This window comes from Colius striatus, chromosome 4 (genome assembly GCF_028858725.1).
Source record: "Colius striatus isolate bColStr4 chromosome 4, bColStr4.1.hap1, whole genome shotgun sequence".
In the NCBI taxonomy this organism is placed as follows: Eukaryota; Metazoa; Chordata; class Aves; order Coliiformes; family Coliidae; genus Colius; species Colius striatus.
Genome location: NC_084762.1, coordinates 82936822 through 82963407, shown reverse-complemented (window position 1 = coordinate 82963407; position 26586 = coordinate 82936822). Strand labels below are relative to the sequence as shown.

General features: G+C 43.9%; 1 protein-coding gene across 1 annotated transcript in view; it reads left to right on the top strand.

The window, feature by feature from the left end:
• Positions 1-25065, top strand: part of EXT1 (exostosin glycosyltransferase 1) — a 177364-nt gene extending 152299 nt beyond the window's left edge. Inside the window, exons 2-11 of the mRNA XM_061994862.1 lie at positions 213-306; positions 2975-3082; positions 6428-6547; positions 10658-10790; positions 12114-12232; positions 12965-13060; positions 15769-15858; positions 20075-20235; positions 21224-21395; positions 24613-25065. Coding sequence (XP_061850846.1) covers positions 213-306; positions 2975-3082; positions 6428-6547; positions 10658-10790; positions 12114-12232; positions 12965-13060; positions 15769-15858; positions 20075-20235; positions 21224-21395; positions 24613-24798 — 1279 coding nt within the window. The 3' untranslated portion in view covers positions 24799-25065. The remainder of the gene's footprint in view (positions 1-212; positions 307-2974; positions 3083-6427; positions 6548-10657; positions 10791-12113; positions 12233-12964; positions 13061-15768; positions 15859-20074; positions 20236-21223; positions 21396-24612) is intronic.
• The last annotated feature ends 1521 nt before the right edge of the window (positions 25066-26586 follow it).

The window sequence follows — 26586 nt, the reverse complement described above, 5'->3', positions numbered from 1 at the left end:
TGGTGGTTGCTCCTGAGGATGAACTAAAAAGAAGCTGGGGAGATGACTGACACACGTGTACACAGAGGGAACTAGTTAACCTGGTGGTGAGCGGTCTTGGTCGGGGATGATTTTATCCAGATGTGTCTCAACAGCTGTTTGCATTTTCACGCCCAGTTACTCCAGCACTCACCGCTAATTGAATTTTCTCTTTTCTCCCCTGTTCTTGTTAGGTATGATTACCGTGAAATGCTGCACAATGCCACTTTCTGTCTGGTTCCCCGTGGCCGCAGGCTTGGCTCTTTCAGGTTTCTGGAAGCCTTGCAGGTAAGAGCTGCAGTTTAAAGCATCGGCTACACTGGCTGCAATTCAGCGTGCGATAGGTGGGGAGGAGGGAAACGTGTTTCATTTCCCTGGTGGACAGTAATCCACTTTGCGAAAGCCTCTATTCATACTTCTGGAGCAATTGGCAGCTTCTTCCCAGGAGGGGCTGAGCACTGAGCTCATCTGAAGGTTGAACTGCATTACCTCCAGGAAAAGGGTTTCTTGGGATGTGGTGAGGCTGAGAGGTTGGACCAGTTTAAAGCAGTATTTTACCAAGCTACGAGACTTCCCGTGGGAGATGCTGACCTCTACAAGTAAGCCCCAGGGCAGTAAAAATAGCTTTTTGTTTTCACTTAGCCAAAAAAGAGCTGCTTATGCATTGCCTGTCTTGAGACGGTGCTTGCTGAACATGTAGATGATGGCCTGCAGCTTGTAAAGCCCCAGATGGAAGCTTCACATGCAGGTTAATATAGGCTGATCTCACGGAGCTCACAGGGTGTCTGGGACAGCACCTGAATCCCCTTCACCTTTTAAAAATGTTATGGTTAATGATCTCCCTCTTTTGCTGTTGACGAGCAGCAGAAGGCAACGCCAAGTGGCTCCTGAGTCACTGTGGCAGTGGGGCTTGGCAGCACAGCACTTGAGCCTGACACTGACCTACTCTGGCTGCAGCCCGTGTGGCCTTTTGATTTGACAAGCATCAGCTCGACCCTGGGGTCCTGGATCTTCAGTCAGCCATACACAGCATCTTGGGAGATTCTGCAGCTCCCATCTAGGGCTGGCATCTAGAGGAGAGACAAGGGGAGGCTGAGGCACTCCTTGGTGTCAGTGAGATGGCAAATGAGGACACCTTGCAGGGTGCTGCCTTCGGGTGTCCTTTTGCCATTTGGAAAGTGTCCAGCACTGGCAGTAAAGCTGTTAATGAATAGCATCACATCACTTTTCTTCATCAACCACATAATATCCTAGCTGCTGTTAAAGAGTATTGTTTACTGCAATGCAGAGCAGGGTTTAGCTACCTAAGTGTAGGTGTATAAGGACATTTTAGAAGTCCAGAGGTACCCTTCTGTCTTTCTGCTGCTTCTTCGAAATGGCTCCAGTAGATCCTGTGTCATGTCTGCTAGCCTTTGCTGGCTTTCTTGGATGCCCTAGAGCATCCCAAATGTGCTAGACACAGCTTTAACCACTGAACCCCACACCTGCCACATTTGAGATCCAAGTTCTGGACTGTCACTTACCTCTTTGCTCCTACTCAGGAGAAGATTAATAGCTTGCAAAGTGCTGCTCCCTCTCAGCCTCTTTGAAGGAAAAAGTGTGACTGGCTTATTCAGATCCTCCTTAAGAGCACTGCTCAGCTCTTCTCTCATCTGGGCCACAAGTCATGCAGCTTCTGTTAGATACATTGTCTCAGGAGAGGGAGTATACCTCACTGTACAGAACTTGGAGGCTCCAGGTTGATGATGATAAAATGCAGACACTGAGGATTTTCCTAGCAGTTTAGCAGCAATGTTCACCAGTTATGATGAATGCCCAGTTTCTGTCTGGCTCCAGGGCATGCTGAAAGACGTAATCCACGTTAGTGGAATGTTTTAAACATGAAAACACACTGCTGAGTGCTTTTGGTTGGCTCTTTTTATGCATTAATGTCATTTCCTTACAGAAGATCACAGTTCTTTATACATTAGAAGCACTGCTGTAATGCAGAGACTTGACCAGTCTAAGGTCCTGTGTGTAATACATGTTACTAAGGAAAGTACAGCAGTCTGAAAGGTTCCCCCTTGTATCATCTTTTAGGAGGTAAGGGGAAGTCTGAACCCTAGTCTGAATGGACCACATTCAGAGCACTTAAACTTGGCTTAATCCAAAGGAAACTGAATCAGAGCACAGGCTTAATGCAGATCCTCTGGTAATACGTTCTTTCATCACATCACGAGGTTTTTGTGTTGAATCTTACGTTGTGGTCTGTCTGACCAGAATGTAGTGGCAATCATTTGTTTATAGAAATGCTGCCCTATTTACCGAATATTCACAAAGTGGCTGCCTGTGCAGAGGAACTTGTACAACTCAGAAAAGATGAAACAATTTAGACAGATCATACTGGTATGAAATAGATACTAAATGTCAATGCTTTTTGTTTGGTTTAGGATGGAAAACAATTCTTGTGATAACAGTTAAGTTGTGTTTGTGCAGTTGCCTCTGTTTGTAGAGTTGATATCAAACAGGACAGCAAGCTCACTGCTCCTTTGTGGGAAAAGAGCTCTGTAATTAAATATGATCTGTATTTTCTGTAGGCTTGTCTTGCAAGACATTATAAAAACTGAGGGAGTTTAGCTCCTTGCTGGATGGTTCACAAAGCAGCAACGGAGGCCATAATTTTGCATTAAATTCGATGGTGTTACATCTGCAGCATTTTATCAGCTCTGCCCTCATCTGGCAGCGTAAGCACCAGATTTCAAATGCCATTCTCTGTGCAAACCCCACCTGTCAGTGAATATGAATGAGTGCAGAACAGCAAACCGCAAGCATTTGGGCTGCCCTCCTGTGGCATCCAGCCTCTGGCGTGCTGTGCTGTGTTGCCTCTCCCCCTGCACTTGTGCAGAAAGCCAGGGTCCTGGTGTTGGTGCTCCCTGTGCCTCGTACCCGCTAACAAGGGCCCTGTCTGTGCCTGCAGGCTGCCTGTGTCCCGGTCATGCTCAGCAACGGGTGGGAGCTGCCGTTCTCAGAAGTGATCGATTGGAACCAAGCTGCAGTCATAGGCGATGAGAGATTGTTATTACAGGTAAGGAAAAGACTGCGGCCTTCAGCGGATCAGTTGATTATTACTGCCGCCATCTGAGTGGATGGGGAAGATGAATCCAAAAGGTCAGGGCTGTAAAAGAGTTTTTATCATGGAAGAATTGTCTGTGTCACACCGGCTATGAACTCATTTAATATGACATCATTCATTTTTTGACCTGAAGGTCATTGCAGCCACCAGGCCACATTCTTAAATGCAGGAGACACTTTTATTTTTCCTAAGAGCATGACATTTCTTCTGGTGTGGGGCACCTGGTTGCGTCTCCGAGGCAGAGCTGTCCTAGATCGGGTGCTGTGACAAGAGAAAAAAACATTTGAAGGGAGGCTCTGCTCTAGTCCTTCAGAAATAACTTATCCTCAGGGGTCTCAGCAGTGCTGTGTGCCTGGCTGATGGGAAATGGTGGGACTGCTCAGGAGAGCAGATATATTTTAAGGCAGGTGTTACCACCTAACAGTTTTGTGCGAAGCAGAATCTGTCCCTTTTATGATGTCTGGACCATGTTTCTGAAGCACTGTTCATGTCACTTAGTGTTAATGTCTGTGAAATTGTGGAACAAAAGTGGGCTGAGAAGTTAGAAGTTCCCTGCTACCTTCAGCATCTCCTTGGATTTTGAATTCACTTTTTTTGTTGTTTTTTTCCCCAGCGAGTTCTGTAGTTTAAATACATTCCATGGAGAAGCTGGTATTAGGAAAAGTTCTTGAGAAATTGTTTTCCCCAAAGTAGCCTTTGATAAAACAGCATTGCCCAGCACGATGCTGAGATCTACGGGATCTGCAACACCCACCAAGCAGCCACTAAGATGGTTTTTTGTGGTTGAGTTGAACTCATTTCCAGACTGGCAAGCTATTGTTATCCATAGAAAGAAGCCTTCAAAGGCACAGGTGTCTTGACACCCCAGAAATGAAGTACCCTTGTAAATCTCATCAGATGCCGATTTACTTGTCTGAAGAAGTGAATATTTGTGAAGAGCTGGCCTTGCAAGCCTTGCAAAATGCTGCCTGCTCTTCACGTGGTACAAGGGGCATCCATAAAAAGGCCATTTGATTTTTGCTTCTGTGGGCAGCACATTTTTCTGAGCAAAATTATTTCTTTAAGTAACAATAATTTGCTGATCTTCATGCTTTCCGGTAACTTGCCATTCGTTCTCCTCACAGCTGCTTCCATATTGAGCAGCTACTGCACCGTTATTAACAGTGTTTTTAAAGAGCTGGCAGAGGGCCTGAATGTCTGCTCTGGGAGATGTTTTTTGTTATGTTACAGTTTTTCATTTCCTGTTTGAGAGCAGCTCGGATGTTTTTATTTGCATATTCTCCTCATCATAGTGCTGGGAGAGCTTAATCCATCCTTTCTGCATTTATTTGTGCAGGGTGGTTTTTCCCTTCCTGCTACTTATTACTGAAATGACCTTCTATTAAGACGTCATCCCGTTCTAATAATTCCAGTGTAATCCTGCCAGATTAGTATTAATACATCATTTTCCCCACCTGTCTTTCAGGACAAGTAGATTAATAACTAATAGGTAAATGCAGTTAAAATGAGAGCTCTGATTTTTCTTTCCAGCTGTTGTAGCAGAGCAGGCACCAAGGCTTTTTCTTTAACCTTGGCACTGTGTTTGCAGACGCTCACTTGCATGGTGTGGTCTGTGAAATCATAACTTCTTGCAGTAACTCCCATAGTCAGAGCAGCCTTCCATTTCAAAAGGCATAGTTGGGAATGAGTATTGATTTCATTTGTGACTTGCACATGTAGGCACGCACACGCAAGGTTGCACGTAATGCAATGAATTGTGTGAGTTCACAGAAAAAATGCCTTACCACTGCCATATTACAGCCAGTTCAAGTAATGTTCATTATCTCTCTACGTACTGGAACTTACTGGAAAAGTAATGAAAGAATATTCACCCCAAAAAATGACATTTGATGCAGTTATTTACTGCATCACATTATAAATAGAGACATGATCAATTAGAAAAAAATGTACTAATACATGTTTTAGCATCTGTCTTTCATACTAGTTTTGCAGAGAATATTTTACTTAAAGAGCTGTGTTTTACCCAAAGCCTATATCTTACCCAAATACATATATATATATATGTTTTACACAAAGGACATACAGTGAAGGAACATAAAGTAGCATCTTCAACAGTCTGACCATTTTCTGCTGTTCCACCTTGCTATGAAGGCAAATGATGATCACTGCCACCTCTCAGAGTATTATAAGAATAAGCCAAGTGTGTTCTGGTCAGGAAAGGGTGGGATGTGGTGGAGTGCAGGTAAACTTCAGAGCAAGCTGCAAAAAGCAGCACAGGTATATGCTTTTACAACTAATGACTTAGGAAAAAGGTCCATGATAAATGAGTGTCTAAGAATGAGGTGGCCTAATTTTAAATCACCAAAAAAGTAGATGCAAAACTACAACTTTTCATTCCTAGGAACAATGAACACAAATCATCAACATATCCTAGATGCCTTTTTGGTGCTGTGAGTAGCCCTGGTAATTGAAGCAATTGAAAGTGGCACGTGAGACACCTTGGTCTATGTCCTCAGTTAAAGGAAAACACATAGTTTCCCTCTGGTGTGGAAGAGGGATGTGGGATGGGGAAAGACACAGAAGTGAAATTCTCTTTGATCTGCTGAGCAGTAACATTTTTTAATAGCAAAGCATTGCAGCAGGACAATTTGGACTTTATCTGTAAATAAATTTATGCCAAAATTAATGTGTTGATTTAATGGAAAGGGGAAAAAAGAAGCAATGTTTTCCCTTGCTAATAGCAAGTGGTCTGGGAGACATTACTTTTTCTACCCACAGTAATTAGTAAAATGCAATTTGATCTATAAGCTCCCAAAAAGTGGAGTCCTAAGAAGTTGTTGAGTTTTCCTTAGGGCACTTAGTGTTGCCATGCTACAATTCCAGATCCCTTTCATATACTTGATGGTGAGGATTATTGTTGGACTCTCAAGAGCTGCAGATACTAATTTGTTAAAATAGTAGTCCATGAGAAGCTACGTGCATGAGAGATGTGTGGAGGAGCTCCTTATTGTGCCACACTACACTGCTGGGAGAGTTTTTATTACCAAAAACCAACCAAAAACCTAAAAGAAGATAGATTTTTTTTTTTTAAATCATGTATTCAGTGCCAAAGTTTATAAAGGGTTGTTTCTTATTCGTTTTACATCAAGACTTTGTTGACACATGCATCTCTGTTGGACAGGAGTGCTGAAGCTGTGCAGCTTGCTAATAGTGGAGAGGACTTGTCAGCAGCATATTAATTTGATGAGATTGTGTTGTTTTCTGAAGGTTCTGACTATATTACATCTTGTATTACAGATTCCTTCTACAATCAGGTCTATCCATCAGGATAAAATCCTAGCACTTAGACAGCAGACACAGTTCTTGTGGGAGGCTTATTTTTCTTCAGTTGAGAAGATTGTATTGACTACACTAGAGGTGAGTAAAAATTGCCTGGGACCTTGCTGAGCAGCGAGGGTTCCGTTCCCGTCCGGCTGCTCCTGTCCTCAGCCAGCATCAGGCCTTGGTTTTCATGACGTGCAATTGGTCACTGGGAGATAAATTCAGCAGCTTGATAAATTTTCTCCCCTAAGGAAATATTTTCTTCATTATCGGAGTTCACATTAGAAAACTGACACAGTGAGAAATGGGAGCTACCCAACACATAAAAGTTGTCATGTGTGATCTTGCCTTCACAAGGCCTTGTGGCTTATGAATCACTGTCCTTTTCATTGGCAGTGAATGTGTTTCTTAAGGAACCTTTCTGGAATTCATTTTGGAAAAAAAAATACTGTAGAGCTCCTCCTTGACCATTCCTTAAAATGTTGATGCCTTGTGATGGGGCTATTGGTCTGGCTCAAGGAAAAGAAGGGTCCTGTCTTCACACACAGGATAAGGGAAAGGCCTGATCATCCTTATAAAATATTAATAAATAATCATAATTAGACTGCTATTAAACAGGCAGATGATCTCAAATGTGGAGAGAATCCTTTCTGAATTCAGAGACAGAGGAGAGATGAAAGGCTCTTTAGAAGTAGGGCCCAGACTACAATTTCAAAAGCAGGTTTCTCTTCTAATGGTTTCACAATTTTGCACATAAATTTTTGACACACTTTTACCACTGAAAGTGCCTCACTTTGTAGGTGCAAATGCATTTGTCTTATGCTAATGCTTCTGCAATTGCATCTGTCTTTGTGCACAGTTGTAAAGCTTCATACTTCCTGCTGTGCCTGCCTTCCCCTGAAAACTGCAAATGAGTGCTGCTGCCTGCAGTACAGGTTGCCCATGGCTGATCTACCTCCAGCTGCTGTAAGACAGTCCCTTAGGTTTTTCTGTGCCAGCAAAGAAAACCATCCAGGGAACATTTTCAGAGCCTCTGGCATATTTATTCTCGCAGTGCTCTCCTCGCCCTCGGAAGAGCATGTCTTCATCTGTGCTGCCTGTTGGGAACTGCTCTGCATCCTCAAACTCCCCATAAGCACTGATGAGGTAGTGATAATTATCACAGCCCACGCCAGGATCAGACTCGCAGAGCTGGAAGAGCGTGTGCCAACGCTCGCAGTCTAATTTACCCTTACACAAGTACAAGGGACAAGCAGGGTGCCTCATGTATCATCTTGCCCCTTCCCTGCATGCGCTGTTATTGCTAGGGATTGCTGACAGGACAAGGGGACACGCTCTCCTTGCAGCCCATCTCCTGCGTGTGCTGGGGCAGGTCTCGAGGGTATGTTGTAACCCGCAGCCCCACAGCCCTGGTGTCCATCCAAGCATCCATCCATCCATCGGGCCCCAGTGCTCATCAGTGCTGCCTTGGGACACATTTCCCTGTGTGACTGCAGGTGCCCAGGGGACAGCAAAGCCCATAATAAAGCTGAAGCAGCTGGGCAGCCAGCAAGCTGGAGTTGCTGCTTAGAGGTGAAAAACTGAAGTCAAAACAAAAATCTTTCTGGAAGGTTTAATTTAATGAAACTGAGTAATGTATGCCTGGTGTTGAAGTTATGATCTGGGTTTTTTCATTTATTTGCGAGGATGGTTTTGGTTTGAGGGAGTTTTTGTTTATTTTTTAATTCAAGACTCTCAGAAGTTTTTGAGACAGCTAAGAGGGATTCTGTTCTTATGAACAGAAACTTGTTTCATATTTCGGCTTCTTTAAGCAAAGTTCTGAGTTAACTTTCCTTAGGAAAGGAATTAAACAGCTGAGAGTGGTTTCTGGTGTCTGAAATCTGCAAGCAGTACATCCTCTTCTTACAATCTGATGCCTGCAAGTAAATTCCTAGCAGGATTCATTTTTTTGGGTGGATGTTATCCATCTCCTGTTGTAACACTGTTGTGCCAGAGTGCTACGATGATGCTAGATATCATCAGAATAATCACTTGCCTGCTAGCTGCAGTGCCAATACATGTCCACATATGAGGATATCAGTAGAGGAAAAAGTCTTCACCAGCTCAGATGTCTGCAAGCACGGCATAGCTTTCCTCTGCCTTTTATCCTGGACACCTCTGAAAATATTAAGTCACATTTTAAAATCCTTGATCTTTTCACAGCATTTGGTGGCCTAAGCCAAACAGTTCATAGGCCAAAATAAGAGATTTGAATCATTTGGCCAGCAACCTCATGTTGCAGGCACAGAGGAGCTGCCTAGTGCCATGGACGTGGTGTGGATTAGGAAACGATCTTCAGGGGTGTCTGCTGGAGCCTGGTGAGCAGGAGTGCTGCCAGTGCAGCAAACACCATCCGAATGCACATTCCTGTGTACCTGCACTTTTTCACTTGGTCTTCCCTGAAAACAAACCTGAAACATCCCTAAACCTCTGTGGCATGTGCAGTCCTCTGCTTGGGAAGAGGAGGGGCAAGAGACAGCACAAAGGACAGACAAGGAGTGTTTGATGCCTGCCTGTGCCACTTTGACAAAGCAGCAATGATCAAGGCAATATGTGGACTTTTTGAAGTGTGAGCATCAGGGAGACAAAAATATTGGCCTATTAATGAATTCCAAAAAATGAAAGGGAGATCTCACCAGAGATCCTAACCCTTTCCCATTTTTATTAAACTTCTTATCATGCCACATCATTGGAGAAGCCATGTAGCAGCTGTCCGTTTCTGCAAGTGTGCAGTGCTATAAACCCTGCATTTTAATTGATTGGTCCTCCGTGTTATCTTTTTGTATACTTCCCTATTCTCTTTCTACCAGGTTGTCTCTTCTCCTCTCTCTCATGGCAGACAGCCAGGAGTAGACCGGGAGTGTGATGAATGACTGTTCCATCGACTGGCTGTGCAAAGTTAGGGAGGGCAGGGCCTGGGCCTGGCACGAGTGAGGCCCATGTGCCTGCCACCCCGACAGTGCTGCTGCCCCGTGTTCCCCTGCAGCCTTCTTGGCCACCAGCACCATGGAAAACTCCACCATCTGGGAGAACCTCCTGACTGCGTAAATTCGCAGATTTCCCCATATCTGATTGTGCCCCAGTTCTGAAAGCGGGAGGAATGAGCTGTAATATTTAGGCTTTGTGGTAAACACTCAAAAATATGTACTCTCCAGGTTCTATCTTTGTTTATATTACTTTGTTTAGAAACAGTAGTCTTTTTTTTTCCTCTCCCCTCTACCATACAGGAGATCAGGCAACTGATACACCTAGCTTTCCCAACAGAAATATTCAGCTACACTCTTGTTAGTTGGATCTTATTTGGAGGCTGAATTTGCACAGTTGCAGCTTCCCACTGCTGAATAGCATTTTGTTTGCAGCAAGTCTGAAAAAGCTCCCATCGGTGGATTAACCACTATGGCTCTTGTATACAAGCATCTGATGTAAAGTAACTGTAATTAGTTTTAGAAATACATATTAATTTACAGCCTTGTATCTTTTCTTTGTGGCTTGTGGTATTGTCTACAATAAAGTAGATGACCTGGCAATCTGTTCTGACCTTAGAAGTCTAAGAATTTTAGGTTTGTAGCCTTCCACAGAGACAGACAGTAGTTGCCAAAAGATCTTTTTCTGTTTCATCCAACAAGGAACTGTTACAGAGCTGAGACATAGAATCAGTGGTGTATCTGAATGCTAATATCGCTTTATAATTAAGCAAAAATGAATAATTAGTGTAGCCTGATTTGCTGAAAGTCTTTGTGGTTTTGAATGCTCTCATTATCTCAAAATAATACCTAGCTTTGTAATGCCATCCTCAAATAATTATCTTCTGAGAGTTCTGGAGAGTAAAACTGACAATGAACTAATCGGGCTTACAACTGCTGGGATACTCTAATAGACAAAATATTTGACTTGAAATCCAAAATGCAGTGAATTGCGAGGTCCTCATGTCCAGAGAGACTAATGAGGTGCTCTGAAACCTATTGTACAAAGCCTGAGCTGATGAAGTGGTGTGAAAGTGTTCAGGTTCTGTGTCATTGTAAGAGAGATTAAGAGGGAATGTCTAATAAGTCGTGTGCCTCAGCTTTTTGCAAAATGGGTGATGATCCCAGTCAGCTGGAGTCCCTGAAGCTTCTACCAGTGACTATTACAGTCTATTTAAAAATCATCACCTCTCTTGTTTTGCAGATTATTCAGGACAGAATATTTAAGCACATATCACGTAACAGCTTAATATGGAACAAACATCCTGGAGGGTTATTTGTACTGCCACAGTATTCCTCATATCTGGGAGATTTTCCTTACTACTATGCTAATCTCGGTGAGTGAATCCGTGCTGTAATCTAGAGGTATTTGGAATTTCTAGTGGAAATTTGGAATTGGATTGTAGAGTAGCACGTACCAGGTGACTTACCATTCATTTCCAGTTAATGATCTCGTCTCGATCTTCCCTGCATGCTGTAGACTGGAATGTCTGACTCATCAACGTCCATTATGTGCCTCTCACTTGCAAAGATTGTGTTAAAAAAATCTATGTCCCTTCATACTTTTCAGTTGCCAGTAATTAATGCCTGACTTGCTGACCTATTCATGGCCTGAGGGGATATAAGAGGAATAGCTTTTTGCTTTCTTTGTTTATTTGTGCTTGGCAAATTGGAAAAGTGGTAATTTACCCATGGCACTTGTTATTGGAGTGCAGAGTTGGTATGGATTTACTCTCCATACCATCCATCTTCGTACAGATCCCACCAGAAGGAATGAATAGGTCTTAAGTTCGCAGCTCCTTCCTGAAGCAGAGCTTAAATGATGAGTTCTGCAGAGGAGGGAGTGTGTCTGCAGGCTGAAGTGATCCTGCCTACCAAACTGCTGCTATTTTGGCTCAGCCTGTGCCATCCCACTTGTGTGGATCTGTACTGTTCACCTGCTAAAAATTCTCAGTTACCATATTAAAGGGGGAGAAGAAAGTTTCTCTGGAAATTCTGATGCAAAACGGCTATGACCCCACAGAGATTAATATAGATAAGATTGAGAGCAGTAATGAAGGGCAGACACCAGTAGGATCTGTTATTTCAGGCAGAAAAGGAAATCATAGTGAGACAAAATACCAGAATGGGAAGCAAGGATGCAAGCAGGATGATCAGCTCAGGAGGCAACTGAAGATGCATGTGGATGGGGATCAACGCAGAAAGAGCAAAAATCTGACAGAGGCTGTAATAGAACTGAGGAAACTGAACAAGTTTCTGGAAGTTGTGGAGATAATCTTTAGAAAACAGCAAGTATCCAGAGTCAGGCAGCAAAACAGAGCCAATGTCAAGAAAGACATTTGGCTGAACAAACTAGATGTCAATATTATCTGTGAGAGAAATGGGATGAAAGAAAGAGAATGAAGGACATCTGTGGAAACAGTGGGTAAGAAAAGGCAGTAATGGTGTTAGAGTCAGGGATTTCAGAGGGTGTGGGAGCTAAAGGGATGTATTATCTCTGAAGCATCTGATATTCTAGTGTCTGAGATGAAACGAGATGGCCTGAAAAAACGTGGCAAGGTTTGCATTAAGTACAGATGACTTTTCCATCCCCAGAGTCCTTTAATCTGTACTGACCAGGGCAATTTTGTCTTTGCTGAACACATACCTCTTTACTTCAGGTCTGAAGCCTCTTTCCACATTCACTGCCGTTATCCATGCAGTAACTCCTCTGGTTTCCCAATCTCAGCCTGTGCTGAAACTTCTGGTTGCTGTAGCCAAGTCCCAGTACTGTGCACAGGTAAGCAGTATTGTTGACTGTCAGTCAATCACACTGCAGACAGAACTACCATCCCAGGAGTGAAGGGCCCACTGACTTCTGATCTCAGGCCTGTTTTAACCTCCTGTTTCAATTCTAATGTTTCTTTTCTCCGCGATTTCTGATGTCTGTGACCTGCATGTACAGGGAACAAAAATTCTGAGTATAGTGGGAGTGGAACAGAGGTAGGAATTAACCTCCTTTGTTTCATAAGGCCAGTAAAATAAGGACTACACTTTAAAGATCAGGCTTGTGCATGATGCATACTGCAAAAGGATGTCTGTGCCTGAAGAGGCCTTCCATGGTCTTCCTTCCTCCCGCTGTGGCTCTTAGTCTCAGCAGTGCTGGCATTTTGGCTTCTCTGAAAGAAACCCTGGGGAGTCCAGCAGGAGCACCCTCTTCCAGTGGACTGTCACGTGGTTCAGCCTTTAATGAAAGCCAAAGTAAATCAGTGACATCTGTATGACCTGGCTGAGATAGAGACTTCCTGAGTTCCTGTCCAGCCTGTATTTGACTGAGAGGATGTATATTGTAAATAGTCAGGATGGGTGAAATTACTGTAGGAAGTGTTAGTTATATACAGATTTGTATCGCTGATGTTGATTTTGAAATTACTAACTTGAATTTAGCATTTCTGTCTGGAGATCTGAGTCCTTAGGGTTTGGACTGCTTTGCCACAAAGGTCTCTGATCGTGGTCCAATGTTCTCTTTCAGATTATTGTTTTATGGAATTGTGATAAGCCCCTCCCAGCCAAACACCGCTGGCCTGCCACTTCTGTGCCTGTCATAGTCATTGAAGGAGAGAGCAAGGTAGGTTGAACAAAACATGGTAAAAGATTGCCTCTATTCTCCAGTGGGACCAGAATTTATTTTTCCAGCTGCTTTGGTGAAAGCTTTGTAGTTCCCAGTGGTGTGACAGCTCCTGTCTATTCCTTAGCCTTTTGTACCAGCTTGGTCACAGACTCTTGTTTCATGCATGAGGCCCGTGCTCTCAGAAATCATCAGCATGGTGATTAATGCCGTGAATCTGAGATTCACAGATGGGACCCAGTTTTGAAGTGTGGCCCTGAGAGCAGGTAGTGCCAACCCCGTCTTTGAAGATTTCTGTCTCTCTGCAGGTGCATGAAAGTAGTGACGCGACTGGATTCTTTGAGTTTGAACAGTCAGATGCAAGACTTGGGGGTCAGCTGGGGATTCAAAAGTAGAGGAAAATATGAGAATGAGAGGTGTTAAAACACCTTTGAAAAGTACCTTTTTTCATGGCCTTGCAGGATACTGCTGCCTGTGATGGGATCCTATCAGCAAAGAAGGGAAAGGACAAGGGACGCTTGAGTGTGAACAAAACCACCATGTCATCTCTTGCTGCACAACACACTTGTTTCTGCTTCCACAGAGTTGAAACAAACACCACCCAGATAAGAAAAGAGATGGTGTTTTTTAAATCCACACTGAAGTGAATGATTCCTTTCCAGATGCAAGCCTGAGAAAAGCAAGACGTTTTTTGCTTCTAGACTCTGACTGAGGCAGATTTGGGCTGGTCCCCTTTGCAATCTCTGTCAGCTGTCTCTTGAGCTCTCTGTTTTCAGAGAGGACTTTTAGCTGTGTTGGCTGTACAATCCTAGTTTGTAGCTATAGTCCTGTCTTTGGTCTTTTACCTCAGTCACCCTAAGAAAGGGAAAGCAAAGGCCCTGTGATGTTGGCAGCTAATGACTCCTGCCATAGCTAGCTGTGTAAACAGTATCAGGAGAGTTGCTGCAGGGCCAAGAAAGGCTGTAGTGATTTCTGAGTCTTTTGAATGTTGTGGGGATTTTTTGCTTTCTTTTTGAAAAACTTTCAGAGATGAGATAGAGGAGAAAAATCTCCAATCAGTTCTACAGTGTTTGTAGAAATTGGCCCCAGGCGCTGTTTAGATTACAAATGAGTCTCCTGAGTACACAAAGGTGTGTTTATCGTGGACAGCCTCTTCCCTCTAATATCCCAACATATGCCAAATGGCTTCGTGCGTGGAAAAACTGTTTGTTTGGACAAAGCTTGCAGAGCCAGAGCACTGCAATTCAAAGGTTGCACAAAGGAACGCTTTTCATCTTCAGACTCAACTGAAGTATACTGACAGGCACATTTACTCTGTAGAGGTGATCACAGAGGTCTGCCTTTACCTAAACTTCACTCTTCCCTGTGAAATCAAGATATATTAGCACATCCATTTTACAAAAGAGAGCTTTAGCCACAAAACCAAATACGTGGGTAGTACTAGCTGCTGTATTATCTGACAATTTTACATGGTCTGTAAAAGAGCTGCTGACCAGTTGCTCTGCTTTAGCTTAGTGTAAGCAAAGCTGAGCCATCAACCCCTGCTAGGTTACCTCTTTCTCCCAGCCACAGCCTCCCCAGGCAAGGCCATCATAGCAATGGAGGGATGTTCTCCAATCAGACACTATGAGCATCTTGATTAGGGAGGCAGAGCTTTCTCTGATCAGGCGTAGATCCCAAAGACTTGCTTCCAAACAGGTTTCAGGGGATGCAGAACTGACCATGTCCATTATAAAGGATGTGGAAAATGTCTCCATGTTCCTGTTTCCATACAGTAATATCCTCTTACTGGGCTGGATTTTTGTGATGTTTTCTTGCCTAATAAATTGGGATGAAGTCTACTAAATGGCCAGGCTATGTTTCCTAGCAAGTGAGAGAAACAAATAATGTTGTGTGCTTGTAACTATTCATCAGTTCTCAAAAGGTGCTAATTAGTCTGCTAAAGGATTCTCATGTCTTGCTGTTATCTTTTTTATATCTCTTGCCCATCTATTTCCTATTACTTTGAGAACTGTCCTGCCATAGTTTTAAAAGCTTATTCTGCTTATAGATTTTTTATATATAGTTATGTCACTTAAGAATGTGACTTTTTAAAATGCTACAATACCAATATAACTCTTGATGCAAGTGCAGCTCAACTGATACACATGTTTTTTAGCATGTTCTCTTTTTCTGGTGGAGAATGTTGCACAGTTTGGCAGCAACTCCCTGTGGACACAACGGCAATGCACAGAAATGGAGCTGTACTGCTTTACAGGGGAACCATCCTGATAGCATAACATCCTTCACACACAGCCTGGACTGCTTGGCTTCCCAGCTGCATAACCTTATGAATGCAGCAAAGTTCATTATCTTTGATCCTCACACCCTGTAGGAGAGCAGAGGGACAGTCCCAGCTGCCGGGGAAAACGTCTTCCCTAAAGAAGCTTGTAGCTACATCTAATTTTCAGTACAGACCATCACAGTTTGTCTCAAAAAGAAAGGAGTCTGGTCCAAAGAAGGAGATCTGTTCAGAAATTACTCCTCAGGTAGAAGGTGTGGGCTGACTGCTGGGGTGCTGAAAATGACAGTCTTTCACTTTTGAGCTGAAGGGTCATTTCCATCAGACAAGAGGAAATAAGAGTGAGGAATGAAATGAAGTATTTCCCTTGAAAATGAGTCCTTCAAGTGATGTTTTTTCCTCCCCTTCCTGCCTTGGATACCCACAGGTTATGAGCAGTCGCTTCCTACCTTATGACAACATAGTGACAGATGCCGTGCTAAGTCTGGATGAGGACACGGTGCTTTCAACCACTGAGGTAAGTGTCTCTGTCCTCTTGGGAGTCTGCTGGGCAGATAGCAGACAGCAAGTAGGCTCTTCTCTTGGCTTTGCCAGTGGGCAAATGTTTTAAGATTTCCTGCAATGCTCCTCAGATTTAACGTGTTGCACTTGTTTCAGCAACCCTACCAGTGCCTGCCATCAGAGGAGCTTTTCGCCCTGGTTAATTGGCTCATCATTAGCATATGGTTCTTCCATCTTTGTTATTTTAGTAACATAGCTGCAGGCGGGTGTAGGCAGCCAAGAGCAGTCGGCTTTAATAGACTGTTCTCACTTTTCTCATTGGGGTAGCTTTTTTTCCCCCCAGTAGGGTGTAGGTGGGGAAGGAAGGAGTGTCAGCAGCGGGGAACTGCTGTTGCTCCAGAAGACAGCGTTGCCACCCTAATGTAGGACTGCACTGAGGAATGCTCTTTCACCATTGTGTTGCCCCATAAAATTGGAGATCTTTCCTAGTTTAGGTGTTGGAGTGTTTGTGCCAAGAGCAAGATAGCACTAAGAAAAGAAAAATACTGTAGAAAACCAATTTTTACAACTGGGATGAGTATTGATTTCTGGAACCTCTTCCTGAGAACCACAAGGGAAACTGATGACACTTTATATAGATTGCAATATTTGGGAAATATGTTATTAATGATGGCCAGGGAATAGCTTGAAAAACTTGATTTTCTTTTGTTTTCCCTTTTTTTTCCCCCATGTTCATGACCATTCCCATCTCCCCACTTCACCTTTATAAAAACGCTTTTTTATCCATGATGGGGCATCTTTCATTGATGCTACTCCTGCTTATATGTCAGTGAAGAAACATCTGACATTGGTCACCAGTCACTGCTGTATACCTTAAGACGTCACTGAATTTGTTCTGAATGGATGAGATTGCAGTTGCTCTTCTCCCCAGTACAGATATGTTGTGCTGGGGTTAGACTGCTCCAGAAGGAGCCATGGTAGCCCTCTTCTGCTGCACAGATGTAGGAAGTAGTTGGTATTGAACCTATTTGATACCAGAATTACACCTTGGTAGTTTCTGCTAGATGAGGAAGAATATGAGTGCTGCTAAAGCACTGGTGTGCAAAGCCCTGCACAGCCTAAAAAATCCTCAAACTGATAAAAGGCATTTATCCTCAGGTGGAAACCTACTAAGCAGGTGGTTGTTCAGGATGAAGAGTCCTGTCTCAGCTGCCCTGGGGGCTGTGAAAAGACCTCTCAGGGACTTCATTGCACTGAGGCGGTGTTTACAGCAATCCAGCCTGTGGATTCCATGAGGATTTGGGGCTTTGTTGTGTTTTGACTGGTATTTAGTCATCATCCAGACTTAGGAGTCATTGAAGCTTCTGGAACGCATATGAAATAAATAGTGTTTCTCATTTGGCTTGGCGTGTTTTACCCTAAACATTCTCAAATGCAAATATTTGTTGTTATGTGAGACAACATACACATTTCTTTGTGGCTTCTTCCCTCCTGCGAGCAGCTTGCATATGATACTGCATGTTTGCATGGTGGGTATTGGCTCTGTGAGCCCTATGGCCCCTGTGCTGCAGAGAGAACTGGCTGTTCTCCTGCTGGCACCCACCCTGAAGCTTCACCCTGGGTGCTGGGGTCAGTAGCTCTCTTTGGTGGCGCTCTCTGAAGATCTGGGGCCTTTCTGTTGCTTCACTTCCCCTGTCATAGGGTTTATGCAAAGAAATGATGTGTTGAAACACTGACATGAAGTGTGTGGTGTGAAACGTCCCTTCAAACCAGCTGCTCATGGGTGGTCATTGTGACAAACCTTTAGAGCCCAGAAAAGGCAATTTAGAAACGGTGGTCAAATAGGATCACAATCCTGTTGAGAGGAGCAGTCACCAGGCACATTGTCTGCTCAGTCTGGCTCTAGTGTAGCAAAGGGTTTCCTTTCACAACAGAATGGCGCTTAATTATGCCATTCAAGGGAGGTTCTTCTCCATCTCTACTCTGCCCTGGTGAGGCCTCATCTGGAGTCGTGTGTCCAGTTCTGGACTCCTCAGCTCAACAGGGACAGAGAAGTGCTGGAGAGAGTCCAGCACAGGGCCACCAAGATGCTCAGGGGAGCATCTTTCATACAAGGAAAGGCTACGGGAACTGGGGCTGTTTAGTCTGGAGGAGATTGAGGGGGGATCTTATTAGCATTTATAAATATCTAAAGGGTGCGTGTCAGGAGGTTGGGACATCCCTTTTTTCTATAGTAGATAGTAACAGGACAAGGGGTAATGGGATGAAGCTGGAACACAAAAAGTTCCAATTAAACATAAGAAAAAACTGTTTCACTGTTGAGGTGAGGGAGCCCTGGCACAGGCTGCCCAGAGGGGTTGTGGAGTCTCCTTCCTTGGAGGTCTTCAAGACCCGCCTGGACATGCTCCTATGTGACCTGATCTAGGTGAACCTGCTTCTGCAGGGGGGTTGGACTAGATGATCTCTAAAGGTCCTTTCCAACCCCCACCATTCTATGATTCTATGATTCTAATTGGTGGTGTGAGAGAAGCTGCCTCCCATGTGCAGAGGGCAGTTTTCCTGGAAAATTATTAGGAATCAGCACTGGTCAGAAGTGATACACAGATTTAAGAGATTGGAAGCCTGGTTGGCTTTTCCTGCAGACCAACTGAGTGTTAATGCTGCTGCAAACTATATAGTTAGGACTGAAGGGTTTTTAGTAAAGAGAGATTTCTCTTAGGGTGGTTGCTTTAGTGTATCTCTCTGGTACAAGGAGAGATACTTGAAAGCACAAGTGAGGGCACTGAGTGCAGCTGCTTCATTATTTATTTAAGTTTGAGATTCTCAGACTTCTCTAAAGAAAACAGATGTCACTTTTTATGGGAAAGGCCTTTGCAGGGGGAAAAAAACCCTTTAGTTCTTTCATGTGGTATTGATTTGGATGAGATCAGAACTATCACAACAGTAACTGGTTTGTGCACATTGTCTTTCTAGTTGGCCTCAGATTCCTTGAAACAACTTGAAAGAAAATAATCAGTCCCTAACTTTGTGTTCCAGTACACGTGCGACTCTTCTATTTCGTAAAAACACTTGTAAATGAGAGAAGTCTGACAGTAATCACACAAAATGTGACTGTTCTCAGAGCAGCTATTCTTTATCTAACCTCTACACCCTTGACTTTGTCTGGGTTCTTGGAAGGTTTTTCAAGCGTTTTTGAGCAAAGTTTTAGATCCCTCTGGTACTGGAGGGAACTTGGTGTGCAGCACGGAGACAAAGCCCTCGTTTTCATGGGCTTAACTGAGACAATTAGAATTGTCTTTAACTCTTTTTTAATTTTAGTCTAGCTTGAGCTCCAAAATCCAAGTTGAAGTGTAGGGACTTCACAGTGCTGAAAATCTTCCCATGTGTATTTCAAATACAGTGCCAACGAGCTTTCTGCAAACAACTCTAGCCTAATGTCACCAGGATTTGTTTGGTGGGATCTTGAGGTAGCAATCTCCTGTCACCTTTCCCCTTCTCAGGGATTTGTATTGCTCAATTAGTTACAGCAAGACAATAAAATAAAAACCCACTGTTGGCAGTACTTGGCGTCTTCTTGTGGCTCATACAGCATCAAACATTTTCCTTAAAGTATAGGCTCCTAAAGCCATTTAACTACACGGGAATCTTATCTTCTTCTTTATTAAGATATGTGTTTAACTCTCTTGGTCATATAGATGGTCTTAAAAATACAACCTGCATGGTCCTCAAAGGCTCAAAACAGATGGGAGGAATAAAAGGACTCTGCATGAATTGCCTGGGCCATCCTTCTAATTTAAGGTGTTTGACTCCTGATTTTCTGAGCTTTGTGTTGGCGGTACTGAAATGGCAGGTGAGATGCACAAAGATGTGCCAAGGGTTCAGTGTATCACATGGCCATTACCACCCTGGATTGCATCGAAGTATAAATACACACACCTACACTCATTCTTTCTGTAACTTGAAAAGGTTTGGTATGTAAAGGGCAAGCTTGAAAATGTTAATGTAATGCTGTGATGCTCTGGACTCCTTTTAACAGGAATCATTAAAATGTGCATAATTATAGGGCAAAATGTCAAGCAGTCACTTTAATTTACTGATGAATACATAGAATTAACGTTTTGCAACAGTTCCAAGATCCTGAATTACGAATTAATGGCAAGGTAATATTTTGTTTTGTTGACATTTGTTGAAACAGTTTTGGTATTCATTTGGCCTGTGCCTCTTGTCCGCAGGTGGATTTTGCCTTCACAGTTTGGCAGAGTTTTCCAGAGAGGATCGTAGGGTACCCTGCTCGCAGTCACTTCTGGGACAACACTAAAGAGAGGTGGGGGTATACCTCCAAATGGACTAATGACTATTCCATGGTATTGACAGGAGCTGCTATTTACCACAAGTAAGAACCCAGAGTGTCTGCTGTCCTCCTTCGGCATGAAATGGAAAAGTGAAGGGGTGTGGGGGTGGGGTGGAGGTGAAGAACATTCTTCCGGGGAGGGGAAAAAAATGAAAAGATAATAAATGGGTCTACTTTTTATGGGGCAATAATTTAAGTTCTTGGTTTAGCTCTGGGGATCTGGTAATCATTATTGTGCTTGTTGGGTCTCTTTGAAGTCTCTTGTATTTTGAGGCAGTCGGACTGCTCTTTTCAACATCAGGAATTACACACTTCAAAGAGTTCCCGAATTCATTAAACTGCTCGGCTGAATGGCCTGTAGCATAGCAGAAAGGAGGTTACTTCCAGACCAGCTCTGGGTATGTGTTGGCTGACAGACACATACTGCAGAGTCTTCTGGCCACTCTAGAAATGCAGTACAGTGGGCACGTCACAGATCAGCATGTTGCAGCGTGTTGGACCTGTTGTTAGGACTTCAGCAGACCAAAGACCTCTCTGGATTTTATGAGAAAGTCAGCGCACTCTAGATTGTCTAATCCACATCCCAGCAAAGGGGAAAGCAGGCCACAGGGATGATACAGGCCCAAAGGAGAAAAAACTCAACGATGACAGTAGCAGCCCAGTTTAACAGAGTTCTCTCCAACTGAACAGTTTTGAAAGAAGAGATGGGGGGTTGATTCATTGATGTTGTCTATCACATTGTAGCAATGTGGTGCTCTCTTTCCTGCCTTGATACTTTAATCTGCTTTATTTCCTTCAACCCAGTTGTCAAAAAAGCATACATTTTTGTTTCTCTGTTAGCACTATTTACTGTTTTGATGAGATACTGATTTATTCTCCTTTCTTGTTGGAGGATGAGACCAAGGAAGGGAAGTGGTATATCCAGAGTTGAGTGCAAAACTTGTGTGTCAACTGAGACAGAAATTTCCTAGAGTTTGTAGTCCCTGAAAGCCCAGTGACTTGTCTTAATAATGCTGCTGTTGGTTTCCAGATATTATCACTACCTGTACACTCATTACCTGCCTGCCAGCTTAAAGAATATGGTGGACCAACTGGCCAATTGTGAGGACATTCTAATGAATTTTTTGGTGTCAGCTGTGACAAAATTGCCTCCAATCAAAGTAACACAGAAAAAACAATATAAGGAGACCATGATGGGACAGGTATGTATCCACAGCATGTTTTTCCACTCAGGAGTTATATACATATATAGATAATATAATGGTTTGACTTCAGGTTAGGCTTACAGAATGGTACAATTTTGTCTGGTTTTTTGCAGTCTTTAGTTTAGCAAAACTGTAAATAGACTTTAGATATGCTTATTATAATGAAAGGAGAAATGGCAAACATCTACTATGGATGACAGCTTCTCACACTATATTATTCATGGGGATCCTGAAGTCATGGAACTGATGATTCTGGTGACCAGATTACAGTTAAACTTTAATTTTCTAATAAATATTCTAGACCTAAGACCTTGTCATAGAAGGCTAGAAGCAGAAGTAAATTCCAGAAAGGCTTTCTATTTTTAATTATTAATGAATTTAATGTGCCAGGCTGTGCCTGTGCTATTTTAAAGTATACAGTGTGATTCAAGCACTGACATCGGACTGTCACAACAGAGGTAGTTTGTGATACTCAAGTGCTTTTTCCCAAGGGAAACATTTTGTCCCACGTGACACCGTCGCTCACTAGAAGCCATGAAATGCTTGCTTTAGAGCCTCTTCCAGCTACTGGATAAGCACTCTGGCACTGCAGAAATAGATATGTCTTCTAGTAACAGGGATACATGGTAACCTGGGACATTTTTCCTCCTACCCTATGTGAGAGTGCTATGGGAGGAATAATAAGCACTGTAAGACCTGAACGTCCTAAACAGCCTCCCATCTGTGCTGCCATGGTGTCCGTGACCTGCACTACAAACAGATCCAGGATTATTAGGGGGCAGGAGGAAGAAGGGGCCCTCTATTTTCCCCTCACATTTTCTTCTATTAGCATTACTTGGATCTTTGACTGGGGAGTGCCCATGCCAGTTGGTAGACTCTTTTATCTGTATGCCACTGCACTTGCATCTGAGGTGTAGGTAGTAATTCAGCAATTCAGACTTATCTGAGTACCCAGGAGACCTTTTATGAACAAGCAAGTGCCATCCAGAAAGTGCCTATTGCTTGCAGTTTGAGCTTCACCTCTCCACAGGGTTGTGCTTTGGCTGTTTGGCAAAATCTGAACATTCATTTTTCTTCTTAGAGCACGGGTGACTTGAGTCAGCCATGAACTATAACTCTCTGCTAAAGACAAGTTGTTCCTGCAGCTTTGGGAAATGTAATGGGCCATGTTCATAATTCCTTGAAAGACAAATAAAAAATTAACATAACCTCAGTGTTGTGACAGAGATTAATAGCCGTATGGAAATTTGCTGTTAATGGCCAGAATGTCTGCTATAATCCTTTAGCAACAAGCTTATGCTTGCTCTTTAGTGGCTCGGTACAACCAAGAGCCTGTAATCAATGCACATTATAACCTACTACGTGAGCTGAACTGGACAGGCCTTGGACAAAGATCAAGTCTGATACCACATTCATTTGGCAAGCCCCTGACTTTATCAGTTCCTTCCTGTTTTAATTAACATAGTTTGGGTTTATGAATCTGTATTTGTTATTAAAGTATAGAGGAAGCATAAGTGCTATAGGGACAAGCATGAGAAGTGGCACAGAAAGCCCGTAGGTTCTCATTGTTCTTATCATTCATAGGAAAATCGTAACTTTGCTATGTTTTTACATGTAGTTTAGGTATGAATATAGAATAATAACTCCTTCAAAGCTGCTAGGGCCTTGTTTTTCCAGAGGTGCTGAGTTTCAGTGGGCCTTCATAGGAATTACAGCCGCCCTGAGCCTTGGAAAATCAGACCAGAGTGTTTTGCATGTGCTCATATGAAGGCCGCAGAGGTCAGAGTTTAATGTACCATGGAGCTCCGTACCGTGGAGCTTTAATTATTTTTCTCTGTCTGTAAGATGGTACTGTCTTAGGCACTGGCCTCAACCAGTGGGATTCCTGGAAGCACTCTGCTTTTCCCTGCAGGACATCTACATGCATGAGTAATGCTAAGCATGTAAGAACTTCTGCTTAGCTCACTTACAAGATGGTTGAAATTATTAATGTATAAATTTTTGCAGATCTGGACTGCAAAGTTGTGGTTTAGACCTGAGAAACCGTAATAATTGCAGTATGTTATCCTCCTGTGGCTGAATGCTGTGGGCAGCAGCTGGCCCTAGATGGAACATGGTGACCTTCTTCCTTGGTGGTCTTTAAGGACTTGTTCTATTTCTGAAATAGCTTGAGCATTTAAAAAAGAAAACATTAGAGGTGGGTTGAGGTAGCGTGCTGGCAGGCTTTGGGAGACCTGCTTGCAGGTGTCACACATGGGGTCAGGCTGGCTCATGGCTGAGCTCAAATTGCCATGCTGTGCTGCCCTCAGTGATGTTTCAAAGTGCCGGCTTGCTGTCGCAGGCTCCTGCAGTGGGCAGGGTGTCTTTGCCCTGGTTGGAAAGCTACCACTGAGCAGATTTCAGCTGTCTCAGAGGCACATATTCACCAGCCCTCTGCCCACTTAGCAACATGGTGTCAGCTTGACAACATGGTGTCAACTTGGCAACATGATGTCAGCCTGGCAACATGGCATCAGCCGGCAATGTGACATCACCCTGGCAACACGACATCAACCTTGTGATGTGATGTCAGTGTCACAACATGATGTCAGCCGGGCAACATGGCATCAGCCGGCAATGTGACGTCACCCTGGCAACACGACATTAGCCTGACAAGGTGATGTCTGTGTGGCAACATGATGTCAGCCTGGCAACATGGCATTGGCCAGCAATGTGACATCAGCCTGGCAACACGACATTAGCCTGACAGGGTAATCTCTGTGTGGCAACGTGATGTCAGCCTGGCAACATGGCATCAGCCGACAATGTTATGTCAACCTGACAAGGTGATGTCTGTGTGGCAACGTGATGTCAGCCTGGCAACATGGCATCAGCTGGCAATGTGACGTCAGCCTGGCAACATGACGTTAGCCTGACGAGGTGATGTCTGTGTGGCAACATGATGTCAGCCTGGCAACATGGCAACTGCTGGAAATGTGACGTCAGCCTGACAACACAACATCAACCTAGCAGGGTGATGTCAGTGTCACAATGTGGTGTCAACCTTTCAATATGGCATCAGCTAGCAATGTGACGTCAGCCTGGCAACACGGCATCTGCCTGCCAGCGTGGTGTCAGCCTGGCAACCTGACGTCAGCCTGGCCATGGCACCCGCCCTTTCCCACTTTCTTATCGTGGCAGCTGCCATCTGATTTCTGCTCTCTTCTCCACACAGACGTCCCGGGCCTCGCGCTGGGCCGACCCCGACCACTTTGCCCAGCGGCAGAGCTGCATGAACACTTTTGCCAGCTGGTTTGGCTATATGCCGCTGATCCACTCGCAGATGAGGCTCGACCCTGTCCTCTTTAAAGACCAGGTCTCCATCCTGAGGAAGAAGTACCGAGACATCGAACGGCTCTGAGGAGCGCTGCGAGGGGCCGAGCCTCCCTCGCCCCTGCCCCGCGCGACCGCCGGCGCTGGACTCGGGCTGTATGGCCCTGGCGATGCCGAGCCTGGCGATGCCAAGCCTGGCGATGCCGAGCCCGGTGGGCTGCCGGCCTGCGCTGCCCGGACTGCGCCCACCTGCCCGGCACGCTGCTGTCGCTCGAGAATAGGTCGTGTACAGTTTCATTATGGAACATTAAATAATTATTTTTGAAATGATTGCTATGCAGGTTTAAACTTTTTTAATGATCAAAAAAAAACCTATTAAAAACAGAGTTCTTTCTTTAATCAAAATGGTGTTGGTTGTGAATATTTCAAAGCTGCCGTTTCTTTCTTTCATGCATTTGATTGTCAATGCAATTTTCATTCATTTTCCCCTGCAAAGTTAAATGCTTGAATCTCACGGGGAAAAAATGCAGCAAGTTCAGAAACAAACTAAGCACAAGCAGGACAGAGAGAAACTATTCACATTTCTCATTTACTGATGACTTTTTACCTTTTTTTTTCTCAGTTTTTGCCTAGTCAGTAGCAGCCACTTCTTTGGACAGATAGAGAACTGGAGAAGCCCCAATGAGCCAGAAAAGACCTTAGGTCCTTCTGGTGGGGGACTCCACTTTTAAAAGGCAATCAGCTTTGCCTTGAAGGGAGAGCAACATTTCCGCAGAGGAGCAAACCAGAGATGTGACACAGAGGGACTGCAGCGGTGTGGTGACTGTGAGCTGTTCTGGCAGGAGAGGCACTGCCCACCCTGGAGTGAATGCTGTAGGGGCGACCAGCATGGCCAGTGTGGCCAGCACAGCAGCTGTACGGGACACAGGCAGCCCACATGAGCTCCTGCTACCCCCAGGCATTGGTGCAGCTCTAAATTTCTAGAAATAGCAGCTAAATTTCTAGCAAACAAAGAGCTTGTTAGTGCTTTTGATGCGAGAATTTGGCCTGTAACAAATGGGTTTATTTGAAATCAAAGCACGAGCTTCTCATCTTTTTTTTTTTTACTGTTTTTTATTTGTAAGTGCAAATAGGTGGAGAAATTCCCTCCTGATCTGACACCTGAAGTAAAGTGTACGGTCATATACTGAGTACTGGCGGCAGTGGCAGTGGGTGCTCCCAGGTGTGCTTGGGTCAGGGTAACTTGGACAGAAAAACCTGCCCAGTTGCTCACACTCCACAATGGCTTTGGCATTTCAAATGGAAGTCTTTTTAAATTGAAATATTCCAGTCGTTTATTTCTCTGTAGTGCTTTGCTTATTTATGTGTTTCTTTACATTGAAGAATGAAAACAAAAGCAGTGATTTGGGTCAGGAAGGTGCCATTCCGATTTACTAAGAAAATAAGCACTTTAAAAATGTTTTGAACTCGCACATTTTGATGAGGTGCATTTGGGGTGCTCTGTAACAATCAGAGGCACAGGGAGAGGGTTTTCTGACAATACCCAGGAGACCAGCAAGCCTTTCTATACCTCACTCCTTTGTAAACAGGCAGGCCAGTAGCAGGGGTGAATTGTAGCTGAGTGCTAGGAAGGGCGGACCAGAACTATCACCAGTTTCATCCAGACTCAGGCACTGATTTATTATGCAGCTTTAAGCAACTGCCCTAAGTGAGGCATGCCTCAGTTTCCTCATTTGTAAAAGTAATAGTTGCTGGTTGTAGAGGAAATGCAGTGAAGCCTAAATAATTTTTCTTGCTGGTAAAATCAGGATCTGTAAATGGAAAGTTACTTTAAAAATGCAAAGCACATGTCGCTAAATGTCTGCAACCTGATGTG